At 38.3% G+C, this 23474-nt stretch overlaps 1 protein-coding gene across 4 annotated transcripts; it reads left to right on the top strand.

Moving 5' to 3' along the window:
* Nucleotides 1-1809: 1809 nt before the first annotated feature.
* Nucleotides 1810-18422, top strand: trabd (TraB domain containing). 4 transcript variants are annotated; one of them, XM_012958596.3, is made up of 10 exons: nucleotides 1810-1937; nucleotides 4737-4777; nucleotides 5296-5341; nucleotides 6794-6960; nucleotides 8396-8536; nucleotides 8871-8981; nucleotides 9473-9612; nucleotides 10027-10235; nucleotides 11476-11587; nucleotides 12539-18422. In XM_012958596.3, the coding sequence occupies exons 2-10, from the start codon at nucleotides 4754-4756 to the stop codon at nucleotides 12708-12710; spliced, it is 1122 nt and encodes a 373-aa protein (XP_012814050.1). In that variant the 5' UTR covers nucleotides 1810-1937; nucleotides 4737-4753; the 3' UTR covers nucleotides 12711-18422. The 4 variants fall into 4 exon arrangements, with proteins under 4 accessions (XP_012814050.1, XP_012814048.1, NP_001120465.1 ...); XM_012958594.3 differs by having other exon boundaries at nucleotides 1813-1937; nucleotides 5296-5359; NM_001126993.1 differs by having other exon boundaries at nucleotides 1878-1937; nucleotides 5296-5359; nucleotides 10027-10199; nucleotides 12539-13174.
* The last annotated feature ends 5052 nt before the right edge of the window (nucleotides 18423-23474 follow it).

Below are 23474 nucleotides of genomic sequence, written 5' to 3'. Positions count from 1 at the left end.
ATGGGGACACTTAAGGGCACTATTGAGACACCTGAAGGTATGCCTGCAGCTTGAGATTAGCTCTTTACTAGCCTTTCCTTCTCCTTTAAAGGCGAGGGCATCTCTTGGTAGCCTTACCTCTTGTGTCTATCTATATGAAAGAAAAATTATTTTCTGGGGACAGTTAAGCCTGCTGACACTTATACTAACTACCTGGAAAGAGTCAGATTTTTTCGGAGTGGTAGACATTATCAACAGGGTACACAAAAGAATATGTGTGAGTAGTTAAAGGAGAAATAAACCCCTCTGTGTTCAAAAGCCCCATTCAACTGTACTCCATTGCCCCCACCCTCCGCCACCCCTCCCGCCCCACACAGTCTATTACGAAAAACAGCACGGCGGAGATTGCAGGCACCATCTTTACTCCCTTCCAATCCGCTATGTGTCTCTTCGCTGACACAAAACCACATGAGTCTCTGAAAATATAGATGTGGCGGACTTGTTTGGATATCCTATCTAAGTTGAGCGGAACCGCCCATGAAATGGTTGTTTGTGCTTCCTCTAATGATCCAAAACAAGAGAAAAGAGCTGTGATATCCTGCTTGATATCCTGCTCAGAAGTTGGTTAAGATCTGCTTTTTGGGGTAGTGCAGAGATGAGAGCCAAGAGATCAGGGTTTTGTGGTGATGATGGTGCTGCGGGGAATAGGACTTGAGAGCTGTGTGGGTCTGTTTTTTCATGGTCGTTTTCCCACATATTGGAGTTGCTCTCAAAGGTGTGGCCAGAAAGGACTTACTGAAGAATTTATAGATGTACCTCTTTTTATGTGATGTATTGACTCTGGGCAAATCCCTGAGTTGAGTTTTTCCCCATTTTCACAGCCAAATAGTATGTTTTGAGCTGTTATAAGGGTCCAGGGGTGGGAGCTCTGTGAAAATACCAAAGGATGTGATGTCTATGCTTTCATATACAATCAAATAGTCTTTACTGTACAATTTTGTACTATGGACAATTAAAAAAAACAATGTATGCTGTATCGTACAGTTTCCTCTTTTTTACTTTTTGGCTGTTGCTGTACAACATGGCAAAAAAAGTAAAAAAAATACTTAACTTATACATATTTTTGATTTCTTTTTCTTTTGGCTGCTATAAATGTTTATTGTTGTAATTTATTGGAATGAGCGTTTGTACCTAAGAATGAATGGTTGGTATGTGTGCAGTTTCCAAATTGTTAAACAATCAAAATCTGTCCATCTCGTCAATGGACAAATTTCATTGTTTAAATACAAAAATCTTTAAACCTGCCCAATTAATTTTGTGAAGAAAGATTGCCAGATGTATGATGGTTCGGTGCACACCAACCTTACGAAAAATTGACGGTTTTGTCGGATCACACTGAAATTGGTTAAGTAAAAATCGTTAAGTGTATGGCAATGATTCCCCTGCATTAGAAATACAAACCACCACACACAGTTGAGATATGGATTAAGGCAATAAATTAAAAATGTTTCATGAAAAAACTGACAGCTTTACAGATCTCTAACCAGTAAGATTTCTTCAAATAATTATGATGAATTTTCAGCTAATGAAAATACTAGCATAGATTAGGGGGCCCATTAATGAAACCTTGAGTATTAATCTGTCACTGACTTTTTTAGGTAAACCATTACTATTACTCTTGGCAACCATGAAAAAGTATTTTTTAAAGTTCCGTGGCATAATTGGAAACTGAGCAAATGACTTCTAAGGCTAGTGGGAGCTGAGGAGGCGGAGGCACAGCGAATAACCAACAGGGCTTTCAACCACGTTCCGCCCACTTGCCACGCCCACAAGGCGGTGCGGGAGTGTTTGCGCTTACGTGTAGTTGTGACGCCAGTCTCGCGTGATGAGACTTGTGGCCTGGAGATTTTCTGTCAGACGGGAGGCTTAGGGGCTGCAGTTAACGTTTTGCTGGAGGTGTAAGTAACGATTTGGGAGTGTGGGCTGTGTTTGGGAATTCGGGACTGTAGGACTGTGTTAGATAAAACTGCACTATTGGGCAGTATAAATGCCATGTTAGGGGAGGGCCATGCAGGCACCGTAGCAACTGAAATTGCTCTCGAAGTTTGCAGCTCACTGACAGCAGGGGGGGTATTCCAATAAGTGTAGCACAGCTGGCCGGGACGACCCGTGATGGCGGCCCTGACTGATGCCCAAGTAACCTGGAAGCAAATTCACTCTGATTCTGTATTTAATTGATCATCATTTTTTAACTTTCTGTTTAGACCCTCTCCTATTTAACTTAATTTTGTCAGTCAATCCACAGTTAGTGGCTAGGGTAAGTGTCATTTTAATTTTATAATATATTCACAAACTGTAAAATATAAAGGCCATCTGCAAATTGTCTTGTAAATAACATTGTCTGTGTTATAAAAAAAAAAGTTTCATTTCAGGGAAGACATCAATGATGATTCATATTAATTTGGCTGTGCAAAAAACTAGAGAAGTTTTAGTTGTCTGCCTGATATCAGAGAGAGAACATTATAACACTGTTATGTAGCAGTTGCATCATTACTTGTATCATAATAAATAGTGTACCTAAGCAAAGTTTTTATAAACATATGGTATGGATGCTTATCCTAGAAAAATAACAACATTCCTTGTTATTCCTGCAGCCACAAAAGTTGCTTGTCATGCTGATGTTAGAGATGAGTTATAACATAGTTGACTTCTTTGAATGAATGTGCCGTGCACGACAACTGGGTGACCACTGGCAAAATGCATTATTTATTATTATGGGGTAAAGTTGCACACAAATTGCACACTTACATCATCCTTCTTTACACATTTGTGCTTAAATGAATGTTTTCTGGCACATTTTCCAATAATGGTAGGTAAATTCCATTTAAGTAAATGACAGGCTGTGTGGCCATATGTTGGCACTTCTCAGCCAGCTGAAAAACACTAGGGGGCAATTTCGGAAGATCGCAAATATCACGAAAATGCTTACGAAAAAATTGTATTAGTCACAATAATATCGTATTGGCAATCCGAAAGTCACGAAATTTTCGTACCGAACAATTGTAAACAGCGGTAAAACCTTTCCGATTTTTTCGTGCAAACGTCCAAAAAAGTCGTGCGCCGTACGAAAAAGTCGTGCGGACGCCCGAAAAAATTGGCAATAATACGCTCGGAGCGTTCGCGCCTTTGTAAATGTGCCCCTAGGGGTCTAAAAGCTGTTTCCAAATGTTGCAGGATACCACCTTTTACATAAATCAATGTGTGTTGAATAAACTATTCATAAAAACTGCAGAGAGTAGAGGGCAGGATTCAACCCACCAGAGAAGTGCACTTCTGGTTCAGGTAGTCATATGTGAATATTGAGGAGTAGTCATATGTGAATATTGAGGAGTGTCCAGCCTAGGGTCAGGGAAGAAATTCCCCATTCTTATGTAACACGTGCACATCATAAGCGAGCCAGGAGATTCTCTCCTTATCTTCAGGTGTGTGACCAAACATGGCCGCCCACACCAGGAACTTCCTCTCATTGCTGGCAGCATAGCACTCAGTAGGAGAATTTTCTGCTCAAAATATTATTGTTTAAACTTACTGGATGGAGAGCTCTATTAGCTGTCCCCTCTGATGAAGGAAACTATTTTGGATATAATAGGATTCGGTTACTTATTATAAGTAATGTGATACAGGTATGTCTGTTGTTGGTGTAACACCTTATTTGCATAATGCTAACTGTATGAGCCAACACCATGGCTTCATGCTGCACTGTTATTGGTTGTTAGTAAGACAAAGTGAAAATGTCTGGAATACCACTGGAAATTTGACTTTCAGGGGTTTGCTAATTTGAAAATCTTGTATCTTTTCAAAATTATCCTCCCTATTAACTAAATACCTGTAATAGTGGCAGCATGGACCTGATTGAGAACATACTATCCTTTTATTTCTATTCCATTTTGATATTTGGGTGGTGTTAGTATACAAAATAGTATACTTGCAGAAAAGAAAATATTTTAAAAGTATTGTTTGAAATGTTTATTATTTCATGCAATATATAATGGGGAAAGTTGTCTTTAGGCTTCAACAGGATTCTTGAGCCTCCCCATCATGGCTGCCATTGGAGGGGGGAAAGGTACTGCTGTCAGGGGCCCGGTGTTACAGGGGCTGCAAAAGATGTTAAAGTGCATTTCATAGGTAATGAATGGGGGTGGGTGGATTATGGAGAAGTATTTGATATAATGAAGCATCGTTATGTGTGTGCAGGCCATTTACATTGTAATGGCACCCCATTCTACTGGGTGACCAATGGGTTAATAATTTAGGACCCTTGGAGGGGAGGGCAGATAACAGTTAAGCTCTGCAGAATTCAGTTGTAATCTACACGGTTTATCTGTGTAATTTGTGCCTTTTCTCTTTTTTTTCCAATTTGAATAGCTACCCCCATGGCTACACAGTAACTTATTTATATAAACTATATTAATCTTTCTGAAGCAAACAAACAACTTTTACCAGTGCAGGGCAGTAGTACATAATATATTAATTTCTTTGAATCCCTTTAATTTTTGGTGTTACTGTTTCTTTAGAATAGTGATTCTGTATAGCAGCCGCTATTTTGCCTTTTTATGTTAAGGCAAAGATATAGGCACAAATAAGGAACAATATAGTGATACATATAGATTTAAATCTAATTGAGTAGTTGGGTTTATCAAGGCTAGATCCACACAGAAAAATAAATGTTTTTTTGAAAGTTTCTCTTATTTTCACAGGTTGCATCATTCTTGGAATGACGGAGAACCAACAGCAAGAGGTATGCCGGCAGTATAATTTCTAAACTAACATTAAACTGGACTGTATTCAGTCACCAATAAAATAACATAATAAATGGAAGGAATAAGACTATGTAACTATTTGCACCCCAGAGTACTTACAGCCCACTCCCAGGGATAAACCTTTATCAGTGTTATCAGTACATTCTAACTCACTCATAAAAAGTAGTCTGACATTGTAATATAAATAGTATCCAAGGAAGTTGTGTCATTTTGTCCATAATGATAGAGTAAATTGAAATGTCAAAAAGCTTCCTGTAGTAAGTTACTCTTACAGTTAAGCATGATAGTTTAGTGAATCTCTTTACTACCATATCCTTAGTAAAATATATATGCCCCTTTGATGCTGCTTTTGCAGAATTATACAATTCTGAAACTAAATGCCCACCCTTAATACACTGTTATTTGGTTTCTTGAAAAAACAGCACTGAGTAAAATATATTGTATTCTTCGCAATTCCTAAAAGTGCTTTTAAGCATATGTTGTGTGGTATTTTCAGGTTGGTGCAGAGCCAGTCCCAGAAGATGGGCCCGGTGAGTCTTCAGGTATACCAAACAACATCTGTAAGTAGTTAGTTTCTTGCCATCATGGCATAACATTCCAGACTATTTTAAAAAATTTAAGAACCCAAATGTCTTCTACAACAAGCAACATGTCTTTTAATTAGCCAGCTTATAAGTTAATACTATACCTACATTATAAGCAGAGTCCCTATTTCACTTTCACTATAATTAAGAATGTTATACACTCGCTGTTAAATGGTGCACACTTATTGTAATAACAAGTATAGAGAATAGCTACAGAATAATATATATTTTTATAACTGGGTGCCAATACTCTTGTCTTTAAAATTAGCATTTTTTGCCAAAGCATACATATGGTAGTGCACAGAGACAGAGAAAACAAACTTGAAATTCATGTATAGGACACATTATCTCTCCCAATGACAACAGTTTGGGGTATAAAAATCCACATTATTTTTGTATATATGCACAGGCTGTTAAGCAGATATTTTGTATTTTGTATTGAATTTTCCAGATACAGGAATAATTCTCATAAAGAGAGGCTCCAAAGGTTTGTTAGAGATATTTAGACATTCTTTAGTTACACAACTTATGTTGTAATCAGATGCCATAGTGCAGTGGTTCTCAACCTTCCTAATGCCGCAATCCTTCAATACAGTTCCTCATGTTGTGGTGACCCCCCAACCATAGAGGAGCGGTGTCTCAGTTCCCCAAACCATCGGAAATTTGTGTTTTACGATGGTCTTAGGCGACCCCTGTGAAAGGGTCGTTCGACCCCCAAAGGGGTCCCGGCCCACAGGTTGAGAACCGCTGCCATAGCGATTAGTATATAATGTCACTCTAGAACCTTTAGTGTTAAATCTGGAGAGGGAGATATTCAGTGTGGATTATAAAGTTTTCAGGAACCTCTTTCTCTTTGCCTCCAAATACCTTCGTTACTGATAAGATGCTTTCTTAGAACAGTGTGTTAAAACAAGCTAGTTAGTATCACATCCCATAACTTTCTATTACAGGAGAACAAAACTCTCCTCCCAACCCTATGCCTTCTCCATCAGCCTACCTCCATGCACCACCTGTTACTGTCTGAAGTGTCCCTATCTTTGTACCTGATATTAACATTTCATTTAGTAAATTATAAGAATTAATGATTTTGCCAGTAATCAAATCTAACAGTAAATTCAGAATTGTTGCTTTTGCTGGTAATGAAATAGAATAATCACATGGCTAACAGTAAATACAGAATTGTTGCTCTTGCTGGTAATTAAATAGAATAATCACATGGATAACAGTAAATACACATCCTCATGCAAGTGCATAAGGTGACTCTTTGTAAGAAAAGTAAATTACATTACTTTACGTACTGTTACAGTGTTTCAGGTTAAACTAAATCCTGGGAAATCCTTATTATTCTGATGACAATATGGCTATACATATGTCTCTCTGAAATGTTACATTTCTTATTTCTAACTTAAGCTGATGAAGATGCCTTCAGAATCCTATGGGAAATGAAAATGAACAAAAGACAGAAGCGCCCATCTCTTCCAGATACTGTGACAGAACTTACCACTGAAGAAGGGAGCAAAGTCTATATTGTAGGCACTGCCCACTTTAGTGATAGCAGCAAACAAGATGTGGTTAAGGTATGACACAGACTACACCATGTGAGTGCTTATCACAAGTGTCTTTTCAGTTTCATATCAAAAGACTGTTAGTAATCTATCATTCTACACCAGAATTGTAGCTGTAGAATTTCCCAACATAATCCATTTACTTGTGGTTAGGGCTATGGCCTACAAACACACAGTATTGTGCATTTTTGGGTTGAGAAGTGTTACTGTTGTTTGATTGTACCATTAAAATCAGAGAGAGAGTTTGATTTTGTGTACTTCTCCACCAGCTGATTTACTTTGGGTGGAGAAATCGCCCTTATAGCATTAGCCTTACAGTTGTCCTACTTTGGGTTTTGGCAGACATGGTGTTTTTTCAAAAATTACTGCAGCTGTTGAACCAATGGAACATAAAGCATATGTGCTGGATCATTGTTGGGCCTCATTGCCAATGGCAGACATGGTGTTTTTTCCAAAATTACTGCAGCTGTTGAACCAATGGAACATAAAGCATATGTGCTGGATCATTGTTGGGCCTCATTGCCTTAACTCAGTGATTACTCACTGCCCCCTTTAATGTTGTCCATTTGGTGTCCATTTTTGAATTTCTGGCTTGGAGACTAGTTTTGGTAGCACAGTTTTGCTCCAAGCATAGCCTCCTGCAGGCTAGCAATCCACATGGGGCTACCAAATAGCCAATTGCAGCCCTTATTTGACATCTCCAAATAACTTTTTCCATGCTTGTGTGGCTTGCCAACATTTGTTACATCTGAGTGTGGCTCACGAGTAAAAAAAGGTTGCGGATCCCTGCCTTAACTGAACCCAGAAAATTAGCTTACCCAGCTTCGCTGAATATGTAAATAGTATGTCTAACCTTGTACTGGAGTTTGAGGTTTGTACTGAATACTTTGATTGAGTGATGTATTGAATCCAGAATTTGTTCTGGGATTGAGACAAATACCAGCAGATCTCCACTTAAACAGATTACAGGTCCATCATGTGACACAATAATTTTCTAAATATAATAAGTGAAACAGATTCTATTGTACATTATGTTACTGTATATAATGTGTTTAAATTGGTTGCACTGGTATTGTGAATTGTATATTACTTAAACACTAGGTGGTGCGGTATTGCACAAGAAAAGGACATCACTTACACTTGATTGTCAGCTTGATAAAGGACCAATTAGGTTTTAAACATTGCAGTTGCCCATGTTGTGATAATAAAGGGTTTTGAACTTTATTATTTAGTGCTGCATGTAACCATTTGAAAACAAGTTCCCAGGAGTGGAAGGACCTATTTACTTTAAGACATATGGATTTGGCCTACAAACATTTTGCCTATCTCAGTGGTAAGGTATACCCTGGTGTACCAAACACACTTTCTCAAGGTGATAATATGCTGGATTCTGAATGTAAAATTGATTCTTTCTCCTAAGTATTAATATAGCACTATCTGTCCGTAGACCATCCAAGAAGTCCAGCCAGATGTTGTTGTAGTTGAACTTTGCCAGTACAGAATATCCATGTTAAAGATGGATGAAGAAACACTGCTTAAAGAAGCCAAAGAAATCAACCTGGAAAAACTTCACCAAGCGATTAAACAGGTGCAGATTTCTTTTCAGTGTTATTTTTGGGGTGGGGGCAGAAAGGTGGAGCTTTCAAAGTATTCATGAAAATGGGAGCTCTAGGGAAATGATACAGAACTTGTGCCCACCCAGTTTGGGACACAGTGGCTGCTTAGGATATTACTATACACTGAATAGTAACACCTTCACAGAGGTATTGGGATAAGGTGACTGTCATATTAAAATTTCAAGCTCTTAGGCTATTAGCACACATTACAGTGTTAAATATATATCACAGCAAAGACAATATAGACTAAAAAAACAATTTCTTATGCTTTTGTTGTTCCTAAATGTTTTTATTGCTTTTTAGTAGAATGGAGTAATGTCTGGTCTTATGCAGATGCTTCTGCTAAAGGTGTCTGCTCACATCACAGAACAGCTGGGAATGGCCCCTGGAGGGGAATTTAGAGAGGCTTTCAGGGAAGTAAGTTTGACTTTTTCTGTTTTCTTAACCACAGAAAATACAAGGTTTCAACAAACAGGTTCTCAAGCCTGTCACAAGGCCTCATGTTTATGGCGTCTGTCAGTTTACCTAGGGTATAGACTGATCCACATATGCTGCTTTGAGGATATGTACAAAACCTTTTCTCATGGGCAAAGCAGATGGCTTGGATTTTCACACAAAGTGAAATCAATACCCTGACTACCAGGGAAGATTGGTTTCCCAATCAATAATGAACCAAATTAGATAACATTTATTAATTCAACCATTCCACTGCTAATTATAAGGCCTCTATCAAACATTTCATGAGAAAATCTTAGATAAGACAACCAAAAAAGGTGCTCTTTTAAAGATGTTTAAATAATATGTGGTCTTATCTATAACCATGCCAAAAACTGATCAGTCGTTTACAACTGTAGTTATCTTAGTCGCAAAGGTCTGGCATTGTCATGAGTAACTTCCATTTCTTGCAGGCAAGTAAAGTGCCTTTCTGCAAATTCCACTTGGGTGACAGACCTATTCCAGTAACATTCAAGAGAGCCATAGCTGCACTATCAGTATGGCAAAAGATCAAACTTGCTTGGGGATTGTGCTCTTTATCTGATCCTATCAGGTATGGGAAATGGATTGTGTTCTAGTTGATTATTGCCATTGTTCTTTTATGAGCGATATTTTTTTCTGATAGTTATACTGATGGTCACAGTATTTGCAGCACAGAAGTTTATTTCTTTGTGTAAAAGATGGGTACTTTTAAAGGAAATATTAAGAAAAGAAAGTTAGCATTTGTATATATGAAGTAAGGTCCTGCTTAAGTTACATTCCCTTGCTCCAGCCCAGTAATCTGAGGTGCAAGTCTGAAGATACCTGAAAAGTAAATGAGGAAAGCTAGAAGCTGCAGACCAGTTACTTCTCTGCATGGAAATATATAAGCTATATGCCTTAATAGAAATGACCTTTTAATGATGCCTTTTTATAAACTTTATAATTGGGAATACCTACATTTGTAATTCCGAGTACTTTGTTCTAGTGAGGATGATGTTGAAAAATGTAAGCAGAAGGACTTACTGGAACAGATGATGGCAGAAATGATTGGAGAATTTCCTGATCTTCATCGTACTATAGTCTCGGAGAGAGATATTTATCTCACCTACATGCTGAAGCAAGCTGCTAGACGAACTGAACTACCTCGTGCCTCAGAAAGTAATACTATGTTGTCTACTGTACTTGACTTTCTGTGTGAGTGTAACATTACTAATTTGGGATTCATACACTGGGTTCATCCTAACTGTGATGATCCTGTTCTACATAAAAAGTAGAACTTCTAGATACTGTTTCCAAAACTGGGGTGCAGAGTTTATTAAAAGTTGCAGTGGGTATAGGATTAAAAGTTATGACTTACACTGAAGGTTGCATCAAATAAGATACTTTGCCCTAAGAATAGTTTTCTCAAGTACAACACACACACACTAAATTTATTACCCACTTTCTAGGGAAAAATGGCAGATATTCATTTAAAAGAGAAGGAAAGGTAAAAACTAAGTAAGCTTTATCAGAAAGGTCTATTTAAATACAGCCATAAGCACTCACAAAAAGGCTGCACTGAGTTCCCTGTCAAAATATGTCTGTTTTCCTCTGCTAGAGACACGCAGCTCTTTGCTTTCTGCTCTTTCCTGCTCCCCCCTCCCTCAAGAATGCTAAGAACTCACTCCCCTCCTTAGGAATGTGGATCTGAGCCAATCAGCAGGAAGCTGACTCATAGTCTTACTAACTGAGCATGTTCACTTGGTCTGGGTCTCTGTGCAGGAGAGAGACATTATGGGAACTTTCTTTACACAGCTCAGCGTTTTTTCTTCCTGTTTGGCTTCAGATCTTCTGAAGAGGTGAAATATGGGGAGACTTAAGGGCACTATTGAGACAACTGAAGGTATGCCTGCAGCTTGAGATTAGCTCTTTATTAGCCTTTCCTTCTCCTTTAAATGATAAGTCCAACAAGAGTCTGAAAAGGTGATGAGGGTAGTAATAATGTACACACACAATAGACTCACACTGAAGTTGCGGCGACTAATCCTCTCAGCGAAAAAACGCACGCAACTTAAGCAGTACCCTATGGCGGAAGAGTTCCCGTGATTAGTCACCACAACTGACTTTTTAAAAAGTTGCGGCGACTAATCACCCCATGTGTCTTTGCCCTTACAGTGAAAGTCTTGGGAAGGTCAGTTTTGAGAGTGTTGCTGCCCACCAAGCTAAAAACACATGAGCAGGAAAAATCTTGCTGTTGTGCAGTGTATCTTTACAGTTAATAAAGTGTATCTTGTCTTGAACTCCATTATTACTTGTACCATTTTGTACCTATTTTTCCATCTTCATCTTGTATCTCTGCCATAGTTAGAATTGCATGCATTTCTGTGTTTGTTGTGTGTTTTGGTGAAATCTGTTTGCATATAGAATTAATTTATTTACCACTTTATATACCTAGCTGAACCTAGAAAAAGTATCCCTTCTGTTGTTGTTGGAGTGGTTGGGATGGGACATGTGCCTGGAATAGAGAGGAACTGGGACCGTGAATTAAACATCCAGGAAATTATGAGGTAAGCATATATCATGAGGTATGTTACTTGTGCAGACACACAAGCAAATTTAATTTTGGTAAAACTGATTATTTTTTGTAAGACTGCTGAGTTGGATTTCAATATTTTGTGTCTTTTCTGAAGGAATATACCATACATCCTGCCCAATAGTAATTACATCTATATATTCTCTATCTCTATATTTATGGTTTTCATTTGCCAACATTATTTAAGCACAGATTTGATCAGAGAGGCAAATCATTTACTTAGCAACATGATATATATACATAAAAAAAAGACTAAACTACCCCTAAAAAATTTATATTCTTCATGACACCATGTACACCAGCTCCATCCAAGCTAAAGGGGTACTTCACCTTTAAATTAACTTTTAATATGATGCAGACATTGATATTCTGAGACAATTTTCAATTGGTCTTTGTTTCTAATAATTTTTTTTTATGGTTTTTCAGTTATTTAGCTCTTTAGCAGCTCTCAATTTGGTACTTTACCAGCTGCCTGGTTGCTAGGGTCTTTTTTACCCTATCAACCAGGCAGTGTTTTAAACAAGAGATGGGAATATGAATAGTAAAGGCCTGCATAAATAGATAAGTAACAGAAACGATGTAGCCTCATCGAGCAATCATTTTTTGCTGCCGGGGTCAGTGACTTCTATTTGAAAGCTGGAAAGAAACAGAAGAGAAAAGCAAATAGTTTAATAAAAAAAAAAAAAATAATGAAAACCAATTGCAAAGTTGCTAGAAATAGGGCATTCTATAACATACTTAAAATTAACTTAACGGTAAGGCTCCTTTTACTTTTCGTCCACATATGTAAATGCACTTAGATTTGCGCTGCTGACCCACAACTTGGAACTTTTCTGTACTTGCAACTTGTCCCCTTCATTGGAACAGATAAAAACGTTGAAGATTTAGGAAAGTGAGTCATTTTTTTTTGTTCTTTCTTTTACAGTGTGCCTCCCCCTTCAACATTGAGCAAGGCTGTTGCATTTGCTGCAAAGCTAACCTTTTTTGGACTTCTTGGTTACAGTTGTTATTGTATTAGCAAAAGGACAGTTCGAATTATACTCTCAGTGCCAGCTACACAGTATTGCCTTCAAAGACTCAGCCAAATGGGTCAATGAAATAAGGGTTCTCATCTGACTGATCTCCCATGACCTGTCGAAAAGGTGGTAATGTAAAATAAGCTGCAATTACATTTGTTGCAGGACCCTGGTTTGCAGGTCATTTTTTAAATGGACTGTTTCTATTCTGCACCAGCCTATCCCTGCAGATTACCTTTAGTTGCTACCCACTGAAGTGGCATTAAAGGAAATGGTAAGCAGATATTGGCTATTTGTTTATGCAAATTGTCTACACAGTCCAAAAGGTACAGTATGTGGTTAACTGGTATAAATGTATTCAGGTGTGCTTATACCAAATTATCCTAAGTCATTCTATTTGCCCATGCAAACATCACAAGTGCACTCCTGTAAAATATGTGGTGTTAGATTATTTACTCTACAGGCTCAGCTAAGGCAGTAGTTGTGCTTTATTTAAACCTAAGAAACTGTATATTAAACCAATTTTGTTTGTTTTTTTCTGACTACACAGATGTGAGTGGAATCTAACTGTCCTGCTTTTCCCAAATGAACAGGGTTTGGCATTGTTTAGAACACAAATTGCATCTAAGGGTTATAGCTGACATAGTCCTTTTAGGAAGAACCATAGCGATAGAGGTTATGTGGTAATTGCATTCCCTTGCAAGACAGCTCAAGTGTGAAATGAGCAGCCCATTTTGGTTATTAAATTGTTATGCGACAACATGAAACTAAAGGGCAGATTTATCAAAATTGTTTGTGAAAGAAACAAAATGTGGCCGTAAAAAAATAACCGCAGATGTAACAGAATATTCCCACCCATGCTTTATCATTTTCAGTGAGACTAAAAAACTCTCTCATTAACTTTTATTAAACCTTGCCAGCTTTTATTTGCAGAGTTTTTGCGACTTTTCTCTAAATACAGACTATTCATGGTTCTTAAGAATATTCTTGGGTATAGTCTCATTCGCGTTTTTTTTTTTAACAAATTGTGCAAAAAAAAAAAACATTAACTCAAATTTTGATAAATCGGCCCCCTAAGAGTTTTGGTTGTTATTAAAGAAGTTTGCAACAATCGCCTCACATGCCACTGGACTAAAGGAAACTGTTATGAAACTGCTGTATCTTGATGGCTGTGGATATAGTCTCTGGCAAAACACCAGTGCTCTCCTGCTTTACAATTATTTCTGAAAACCCAAACAGAAAGTAGAAGTTCTCATTTTACTAACACCATTACTAAGACTTATGCCTCTGTGTGCAATACACATTGCACTTGTGCCTGGTGCAAAGCAGCCATGTTCTACACCCTTGTGCCATTTGCACCTTAAACACTCACCAGCACCTTTTGCACACTAAAGCCCCTTCCTTGTGCACCATGAATAATTGCCTAAGAAGGAGTGTGCCTGTAGACAACCACATTCTGCCCATGTGCCGTGCCTTACCTTCAGAATAGTGCACTTGTTTATCTGTGTGGCATATAGAAGGAGATAAGCGGCAGCTCCCAGTGTGCCTGGTGCATTGTAGGCAAAACACCATTTAAAGCTGTGAGGTCAATATCTCATGGACCTTCCCATGGGCTAGGCATGTTTCTGTGCAAAGGAATCTTACAGTAGGGGATTGATTGGAGATTGCACATGTGGCCATACTGTAGAAACACCTGTATGAAACAAAGTTCATACAGTTGATTTGTTGAGAAAAGTATTTTAGTTGTAATGTTTTTTGTTTTGAGAATTCTTCCCATATGAAATAGGATTAGCTTTTACTAAAAGGGAAAAAAGAGAAACATGACTTCTGTTGTGACTGTGTAGGGGCTGTGCTCCCAGTGCCTGCTGAACCATGGGATGCTAAGCTGTGATGAAGGAATGCCACTGTGATCAGTGTATCCTGCCAAACCGTGCCTTTCAGAAACTTCTCAGTAAAAAGCTTTTGAACTTTCAGTCTAAAAGTTATGAAATTGATTGTCCTGTGGACCAAAAAGTTGGACATTTTGAGATTTGGTTACGCACACAAGAAGGGGCATGGGCAGATTTTTCAATTTGTAATATTGCACATACTGATCACAAAGGTGGTAGGTTCAAACTGTCCCCCAACTTCCTTGGGCATGTATGGCTACCTTTACCATTAGGCTGTACAAGCCCATAGGTCTAGTAAACAAGCACTTAAATATTTCAACTTTTTTTTTGATAGCGCATTAAAGGTTGAGGTTGAAGTGAGGACAAAAAAAGGAAAATTTACACAGAACTTGATTAATGTGGTTAGTTTAAGGTTGACTTTCCACGTAATACATCAAGAAATTGACTTCTAAAATGATCTGGGAATGGTGATTTAAGATTTTTTTTTTTTTTTAAATTATTAATTAGCAAAAGTTTGTACTATTCTGATGTTGATCATTTTTTTGTAAACAGCATTTTCAGATATGGCTGTGTAGCTTGTTTTTTTAGAAATTCTGGTATTACTTTTTATTCTGATATTACTTTTTTGTCAAAGACAAAAAAAAATCACGAGATCATACACATTTTGAAGCATTGTGTTCTGTCTGCCCAAAAGGCCTTACCTGGACATATCTGGCCCTCTTTCCTTAAGGCTAGGGATCCACCGAATCCTGGATTCGGTTCGGGATTTGGACAACATTCTGCCTTTTTCAGCAGGATTCTGATTCTGACAAATCAATGGTCCTGGCTGAACCAAATCCTTAAAATCATGTGACTTTTCACCACATTAACACAGAAGTTGAACATTTTTTGCACGGTTCTTTTTACGCCTTATATGCCTTAGTTTGCATATGCATATTGGAATATGGTTTGGTATTCAGCTGAATCTTTCACAAAGGACTTGGGGTTTGGCCAGATCCCAAAATAGTGGACTCTGTCCATCCCTACTTAAGGCCCACATTCATGGCACCTTTTATTCTGCCACTGTTGGTTTCATTTTTCCTACATTCACACCACTACAGGGCTGTCTTACTTTGCACTACTGGGACACAACCATAGTGTGCAAATATAATAACGAATCATATGTTCGAAACTAAAAGAAGAGCAAACACTGGAGCCTAAACTCTTAGGTTTAATGCATTAACATGGCCTGCTAGATTTTTATAATTGAGCAAGAAGGATTCAAGGGTTTTAGAAACCTAAACCTTAAATATTTCATTAATATATTTATGTCTGCTAAAACTTTGTGGTTATATTATTGTTTTTGCTAGTATCCAGAGCCAACTCCTCCTGTGCAATATTGTTATTACCTTTTCTAAATGTCACTTGACTGGAGGAAAGACAGATCCAATAAGCAGTAGCTCCTTTAGTTAATATTAATGTTGTGCATTGGGCTGCTGTACTCAAATATATAACTTCCCTATGATTGATGCAAAACTAAACAATTCATTAAACTTTAAATGGCAAGTAAACAATTTTATTTATAGTAAAGGGTGCTGAATAATTATGCAGTTGTAATCTCTTCTAGGCAATTGCCCCCCAACTCTGTTGGCCACACATACTAGGAATCTTAAGACAGGAGAGCTGCTATGACCTGCTGCTCTTTTACCTTTACCTGCAAGCTGTTGCAGTGACACACATGCCGTAGTGCCATGAGAAAAAGCTGCCAATTAATGACATATTGGTGACATGTCACCAATCAAAAAGGTGGCCATGGGGGCTAAAAGTAGTTGAAACTTTAAATACTAGCATTGGAGGAGAGGCTGGGGTACTTTGGACCAAGCCAAATTAACACTGTTAACTTGCCTTGTTCTTTAATTATATATTGTATACTGTTAATTTTCTACCCTTTGCTGCAATACTGTCCATATATCACTAAGTAGATCAGCTGTTGATTGCAGAGGTATGCTAGTCTGGCAATCATTGCTTCTTCCAATTTTTGTAGGCAGTGTACAAACTGCTTTTCTTTGCTTCTATGGGAAACATTGCTGCATCTTGTGGGTGTGCCGGTACTGTACTCTATTATGCAATATTATCTTTGAAAACACCCACTGCTTGCTGTATCATGTAAAGAGGTTATGTGAATATGGCATATTTGGTATTTTTTTCTTTATATATGGCTTTTCCTACATGTTTGTGAATGCAATATAGTTCATTGTTTAGCCAGTAACTTGAATTTCCCTCATAGTAAACTTTGACTTTTGGCGCACAGACATTTGCAATTGCCGCAAAAACACAGCAACATCTTCTGCTGTTGGCCAACTTTAATTGAAAAGGAAACGTCAGGCACCAGGCATGTATCTCTCCTATAAATGTAAGTGCCTGAGAGCACCAAGGTCTGCCATAAGCATTAAAGAAGCTGCTGGCAGAGGGAATTCTTCTGATGACTGGTCCTCCCTGAGAGGCACAGGGCAATTAAAAACCAGGTGCCATGGGCCTTTAGTTGTACTCTACTATAAAATCTATTGCACATACCATTCTTACAGTGGTTAAACGTGTGCCTCAGGCCTTTTTTTCATTTTATTTAGCAATTTGCCTTCTAATTTTATTTTTGTGCTTCCTTAGCCATGCTGAAATCCTAAATTTGATGTATCACTTTAATTTTCTTGCAGATATAATTGAAATAATTATCCCAGTTTATCATATTGCAGAAAGAGAAAAACTATTTTAATTTCATGTTGCAAAATTCTAGATTTCCCTGTAGACTTCAGAGACTGACACTATACATGGAAATGAAGGGTTGGCAAAATGAAATTAATCAGTTGTGAACTGCACTTCATAGTTACTGTTGCCATGAAAATGAATGCATCTTTCATCTGTAACATCTAACATTGCTATCAGCTGGATGGCTTGGCATGACAACTGTCCATAATGGATAAAAAAAAAGAAAAATAACAGTGCAACTTTACCTGTTATGGACTTCAACTACTACAAGAGCTTTACAGTTACATTCTACAGCACTATTTTCATTGATGTGGTGCTTAAGGATAACAGCAGCAGCCAGGTTGTTTGAATGCCCATTACAGCTTCTACTTGAAAATAATGGGAAAACTTTGCTAGTGGCCAAGACTGCATAGGCTGACTATCCTTTCTTCATTCTTTAGTCATTAAAAATACTGCAAATTACCCATGAAAATATTTCTTTTCAGTGAATCTAGAACAGAGAATATTGCTTTGTTTGTGCTTGCATGAGACATCTATTTTATCTGTGGTATTTCTAGAATTCATTCTTAAAAGCAAAAGTAAAATCGCTAATACACTGTTTATTATAGACGGTTAAATGCAAACTTTTGTGGCCCCCTTTTTGACAATTACATATTTTATTTAATCTTGTAAAGGAAAAGTAGTAAACAAGTACTGCAGCAAGCAGTGTGTTAATAAACAAAAAAATTACAAAAGTCAAGGCACAGTTTCATTTTATTTCATTAAATTTAAAACATGGAAATTAGTATCTACAGCAAACTGAACCAAATGTGTAATTTAGCAAGGGGTGCCCAAACATTTGCATTCAATGGTATGCCATTTTCTTTTTTTAATTAAAGCATTTTGACAGCTAAAATTGTTAAAGGTCCCTGGGAGATCTCCTATCTTGGAAATATGTTTTTTTTTTTAACTATATTTGAAATAATCCTATGAATTGCAAAACATTTAATAAACACACACATGTGTAAGCCTTTTCTTAAAGTGTAAAGCCATAATGTTTGTTTGCCTGAGGTCTCCATCTGCTTTCTGGCGGTGTACAGACTTTGCAATAGCAGCGTGCCTTTTTTAAGGTTTTAGGGGAACATTGTGATTTCTATTGTAACAATAAAGAATTCTAAACAAAGTTGGTGTGGCTTACTATTATTGTTGTGATCACAACAATTTCTCCTTCCTTGAAACTAACTGTGTAGCTAAGTATTGATACGTATGGCTTCAGTGAGGCACTGGAAACCCTAAAAAGGAATGGTTAAATCTTGATTCGGAATGTGGTATAAATGACTCCTTTTTAACAATTCAAAGAGATGCATTTAAAAACATTTTAACGTTTATTATGTAATTACTCCGTTTTGTGGATCCTCAGCAAAGACTTTTGAAAAGTGGTCAGCCTCCACACCAAAATGTAATTGAAATTCAGATTTGAAAATAAATAAATTGAAAGACTGTTAAAGGGGTAGTTCATGTTTTGTGTGATGTAGAGTGCCATTCTGAGAGAATTTGCAATTGGTTTTCATGTTTTATTTGTCTGTTTTTAATTATTTTGTTTAGCAGCTCTCCAGTTTTCTGTCCTCAACATAATGGTAATCTTTTCTGTGAGACACTGCGGAGGAGATGTTAAAATATATACCATTTGCAGAACTGCCCAATCCTTAAGGTATAAAATGAAGACCCTATTTATGAAGGCAAACTAAAATCCCTTAAGAATGGTTCAAAACAGATTCCCCATCTATTAAAGAGGTTCTTTTTTTTATTATAACAACTAAGTCTGCAAAAAGCAATACGATTTTGAAACCCAATGTTCTAAAGGCGGCCATACACTATAAGATCCACTCATTTGGTGAGGTCACCAAATGAAGCGGATCTTTTCACCAAAATTCCCTCCTTAGGTGAGCAATATTGTGTTAATAGAAACATTTGCGTTACAATGATGGTAATATAAGCTGTCAGAACGAGGACTGCATCAATGAGTCTGATCCGAGGGGAAAATCAAACCTGCCACAAATTGGTCAGGTAGGCCCTATACATGGGCAGATTAGCTGCTGAATCGGTCTCTGACAAATCTGGCAATGTATGGCCACCTTTAGGGTTTATCCTTAAGGGTAGTGATAACACAGGGACATTAGTCAACCGCTTTTATATCTCTGCTACCGCAGGCAACATCTCCCCATAACTGTTTCCCACTGGCAATAAATATAGGCCATATGGTTCCTGTGCAGGAAACATCAGACGACTTCAGAAAATAAAGTGCCGCATATGTATTCACTTTATTGACAGTGGGAAAGCATTACAGGGAAGTTTGCTGCCTGCAGTCACCGAGATTTAGCCGCAGGCGACTAATCTCCCTGTGTGCCACCAGGGCCGCCATCAGATATCACGGGGCCCCTCACAACAACATTTTCTGGGCCCCCCTCCCACAGGGCCACTCCCGCAATGGCCCCTCCCATCAGTACAAAGTACACACAGACATGAGACTTTGGTAGCCAGCAGTGCCCCCTAATACATTTGGTATATTCTACACACTGCAATAAATTTAAAATACATATTTTTGTATCTATGCTTATAAGTTTTTGTTGTTACTTTAGCTCCAAAAACTTATAAGCATATAAAACGTCAATAAAGGGGTGGTTCACCTTAAGGTTAACTTTTAGCATGGTATAGATTTGCCTATTTCTTTATTATTTGTTTTTTATTGTTTTTGAATTATTTGCCGCCTTCTTCTGAATCTTTTTAAGCATTTAAATAGGGGTGACTGTGCACTATAAAACTATCACTAAATAAATTGTATCCCCCCCAGGATGTCTTAAGTGCACCCAAATATTTTAATTATAATATTAGCCTACTGTTCCTACAACTCCCAGCACCCTCACCCAACCCCCAACAGGGACTGAAGATTGCTATTGGCACACAGAATGTGCATATAGTATGGGAGGGGGGTGTTACCATTGCAATGCAAAATAACCATGAGGCTATGGTTTGATTGGAGAATTTATTATACACGCACAAGATTTACAAAATTAAATGTTATAATAAGTTTCAGCATAGGACCTGGCAGATATATATGTATAGCATGGACTGACATTGCTAGATACTGGCCAGAGAATGTGTGTATGTTTGTGTAGTTCCCCTACCCCCCACCCCACCAGCGTCTTCTTCGGCTCCCCCGGTGGCTCCTCCTTCAGCAGCGGTGGTTGTGTCGGCGGCAGCGGCTCCTCTTTACTTCTGACTGGATAGAGGACCAAAGACAGGCCCTTTTATAAGGTTGCGCCCTGTGCGTACTAACGACTGTAGTATGACTGTACCCCCTGTGCCCCCCTGATGGCAGCCCTGTGTGCCACTACCCTAAAGATAGATTATTATTTTAAGATTATTGATACTGAAGATAAATCCTGCTGCCTGTTAAACAATTTACATGCGCTGATCCCTGGTTTTTGCACCATAATGCAGAAAAAAAAAGCATTTTCATGCTATTACCTGGGATCAACGCATGTAAAGCATTTTTCATGCAGTGAATCCGGAGTTATTCTAGGCGCTTTAACACCCTTGGGAGAGATTTCCTTCAGGCAATAAAGCACCCTGTTTGTCAGGGCCTTTAAAGTAGTGTTCTAGAAGCAGTTTCTTGCATGGCAAAAAAGATTTTTTCTTTTAGTATGGTTCTCTGTGATTTCTTTCCCCTTTTAATTAAAGGGCTTCTGTCATGATTTTTATGGTGTACTTTTTATTTTTTAAATTACACTGTTAACATGGTAAATATTTCACTCTACCATTTAAAATTGTATTCTTGAACCAACATTTGTTGGTTTTTTTTTAGTTGTAATGTTGGTGTGTAGGCAGCCATCTCAGTGCATTATGCATAAGTCTGATCTTTCAGAAGCCACACATTAGGACTGCTTTCAGGTAACCTATTCTTTCTCCTACTCCCATGTAACTGGAGGAGTCCCAAGCCGGACTTGGATTTCTTACTATTGAGTGGTATTCTGATATCTACTGGGAGCTGCTTACCCATTGTTCTGCTGATTGGCTGCTAGGAGGGGGGTGATATCACTCCAACTTGCAGCGCAGCATTAAAGGAACATCAAAAAATTAAAGTGTTTTAAAGTAATTAAAATATAATGTGCTGTTGCTCTGCAAAAAACTGGTGTTTTTGCCACAGAAAAGCTACTATATAAATAAGCTGCTGTGTAGCCATGGGGGCAGCCATTCAAGCTGGAAAAAATGAGAAAAGGCACAGGTTACATAGCAGATAACTAGTAGATAAGCCCCATATAATGGGGATTTATCTGTTATCTGCTAAGTAACCTGTGCCTTTTCTCCTTTGAATGGCTGCTACACAGCAGCTAACTTATATAAACTATAGTAGTCTTTCTGAGGCAAACACACCAGTTGTAGCAATGCAGGGCAACAGTACATTATATTGTAATTACTTTTATACACTTTCATTTTTTGGTGTTACTGTTCCTTTAAAGTGACTGAAGTTTATCACAGCACAGGTCACATGGCTGTAGAACCCTGGGAAATGAAGAATATGGCTAGCCCCATTTCAAAATTAAGTAAAAAAAAAAAAAAAAAAATCTGTGTTTTTGAAAAATGGAAGGAAGAGGATTGCTTGCCTGCATTTACCCTGGCCTGATGCAGTTTTCTGCAGGGGCACTAGCTGGGGATTTCGGGTAAGCGATTACAATAGAATTTAGACGGATTTCAGTTTGTGAATATAGAGAAAGTGTTTTATGCCAGTTTTATTACCACTTTTACGCCAAAAAAGGGCTATATTCACTTTTGTGAATTCCCCCCTAGAGTATAGTACAATAAGGGGAGAGACTGTGGTTAAAGTAACTGGAAATTCACAAAATACCATCTAGAGGAGTAATCAGAGAGACCAATTGGCTGCAGGGAGACAGCATTGTGGCAGGACAAAGCAGTGGGCTGGGAGCAAGAATTTCAAGGGTGTGGGAAGGTTTGAGCAGAGTTGGTGTATGAGCAGGGCTGCAATTTAGCCCTGGGTGCTGGACATGTACAGCTAAATCTGGTGGTGGAGCTGAGTAGAATAGGGAGTCCCTCTTTCCACAATTGATATATGTGAATATGTGGATTAGTGATAGGAAGGGTGAGTGCTAGCACTGGATATAAATACAGCAGTGGATGTAGGTGGGCAGAGGGAATTGTGCCATAGCAGGGCAACCAAGGAAGGAAAGACCACTTGCTACTACATTGTCATCGCTCAGTCCTGTGTGCATCAGCAAGGAATAGTGCAGTGCTTTTCTTCCCATTCAAGCTTTGGTTTGAGGTACAGCATTTTTCAAGGCCCCAAAAATCTGTCTGCCATTCAGCCAAGGATATAATTATATATAAATGGTTATGGCTATGAACAGAACAGGGTGCAAACATTAAATATTCTACACATATCAAACAATGCACAGATGTAACCACTAAAACCAAATATATATATTGGTGCAAATGTCACACTATTGCATGACAGATCACTCCGCCCCACCCCTAAACTAGCCACTCCCGCCTGACATTTCACACCATTGGCGGATTCCTCAGAGAAGGCGTGAAATCAAAAGCACATGCCTATTGGTATCCCCCAGTAAATAAATATTATGTACAATTGTAGAATGTGTATGTTACACATTGTATAGCACTTGCAACGTTATTGCTCTTTCTGTGCTCCCCCGCCAGATTTGTTAAATTCAGTATAAGAAAGGTAAGCGGCTCTACAGATTGGGGGTTGACGCATAGAGTCTTCAAGGCAGTGCGCTGAGCACCTATGCGATGGATTCCTCAGAGGAGGCGTGGCATTAAAAGGACATGCTTATTGGTATCCCCCAGACCCCAGCTAATATATATTTTGTACAATTCTGGAATGTGTACGTTACAGGATGGTTTTATATTTTTTTACTGCTTTTTGCACCAATAAAAGTTGTAATCATTCCTGGGCCAGACTGTTCAGAACACATATATAGGGCACCCCAAAATAAATCGAGAAGAGTTTGTTTTAGAAACATTTTTGCAACATATCCCGACCTGTTTCCGCCTAACTTAACACATCAGGGGCTCAGCTATATATAGCTAACACATACTGAGCAGCACTTATTGACTAACGCCACACTCCCGGCACGCAAGCAGATAACCCGGCCTGGCTGCGGGCACATAGCGCCTCCGTCACGTGACCCGATGCTGC

The sequence above is a fragment of the Xenopus tropicalis genome, chromosome 3 (assembly GCF_000004195.4).
Source record: "Xenopus tropicalis strain Nigerian chromosome 3, UCB_Xtro_10.0, whole genome shotgun sequence".
NCBI lineage: Eukaryota > Metazoa > Chordata > Amphibia > Anura > Pipidae > Xenopus > Xenopus tropicalis.
Note: the sequence above shows the minus strand (reverse complement) of the source record. Positions and strands in the feature narration are given on the sequence as shown.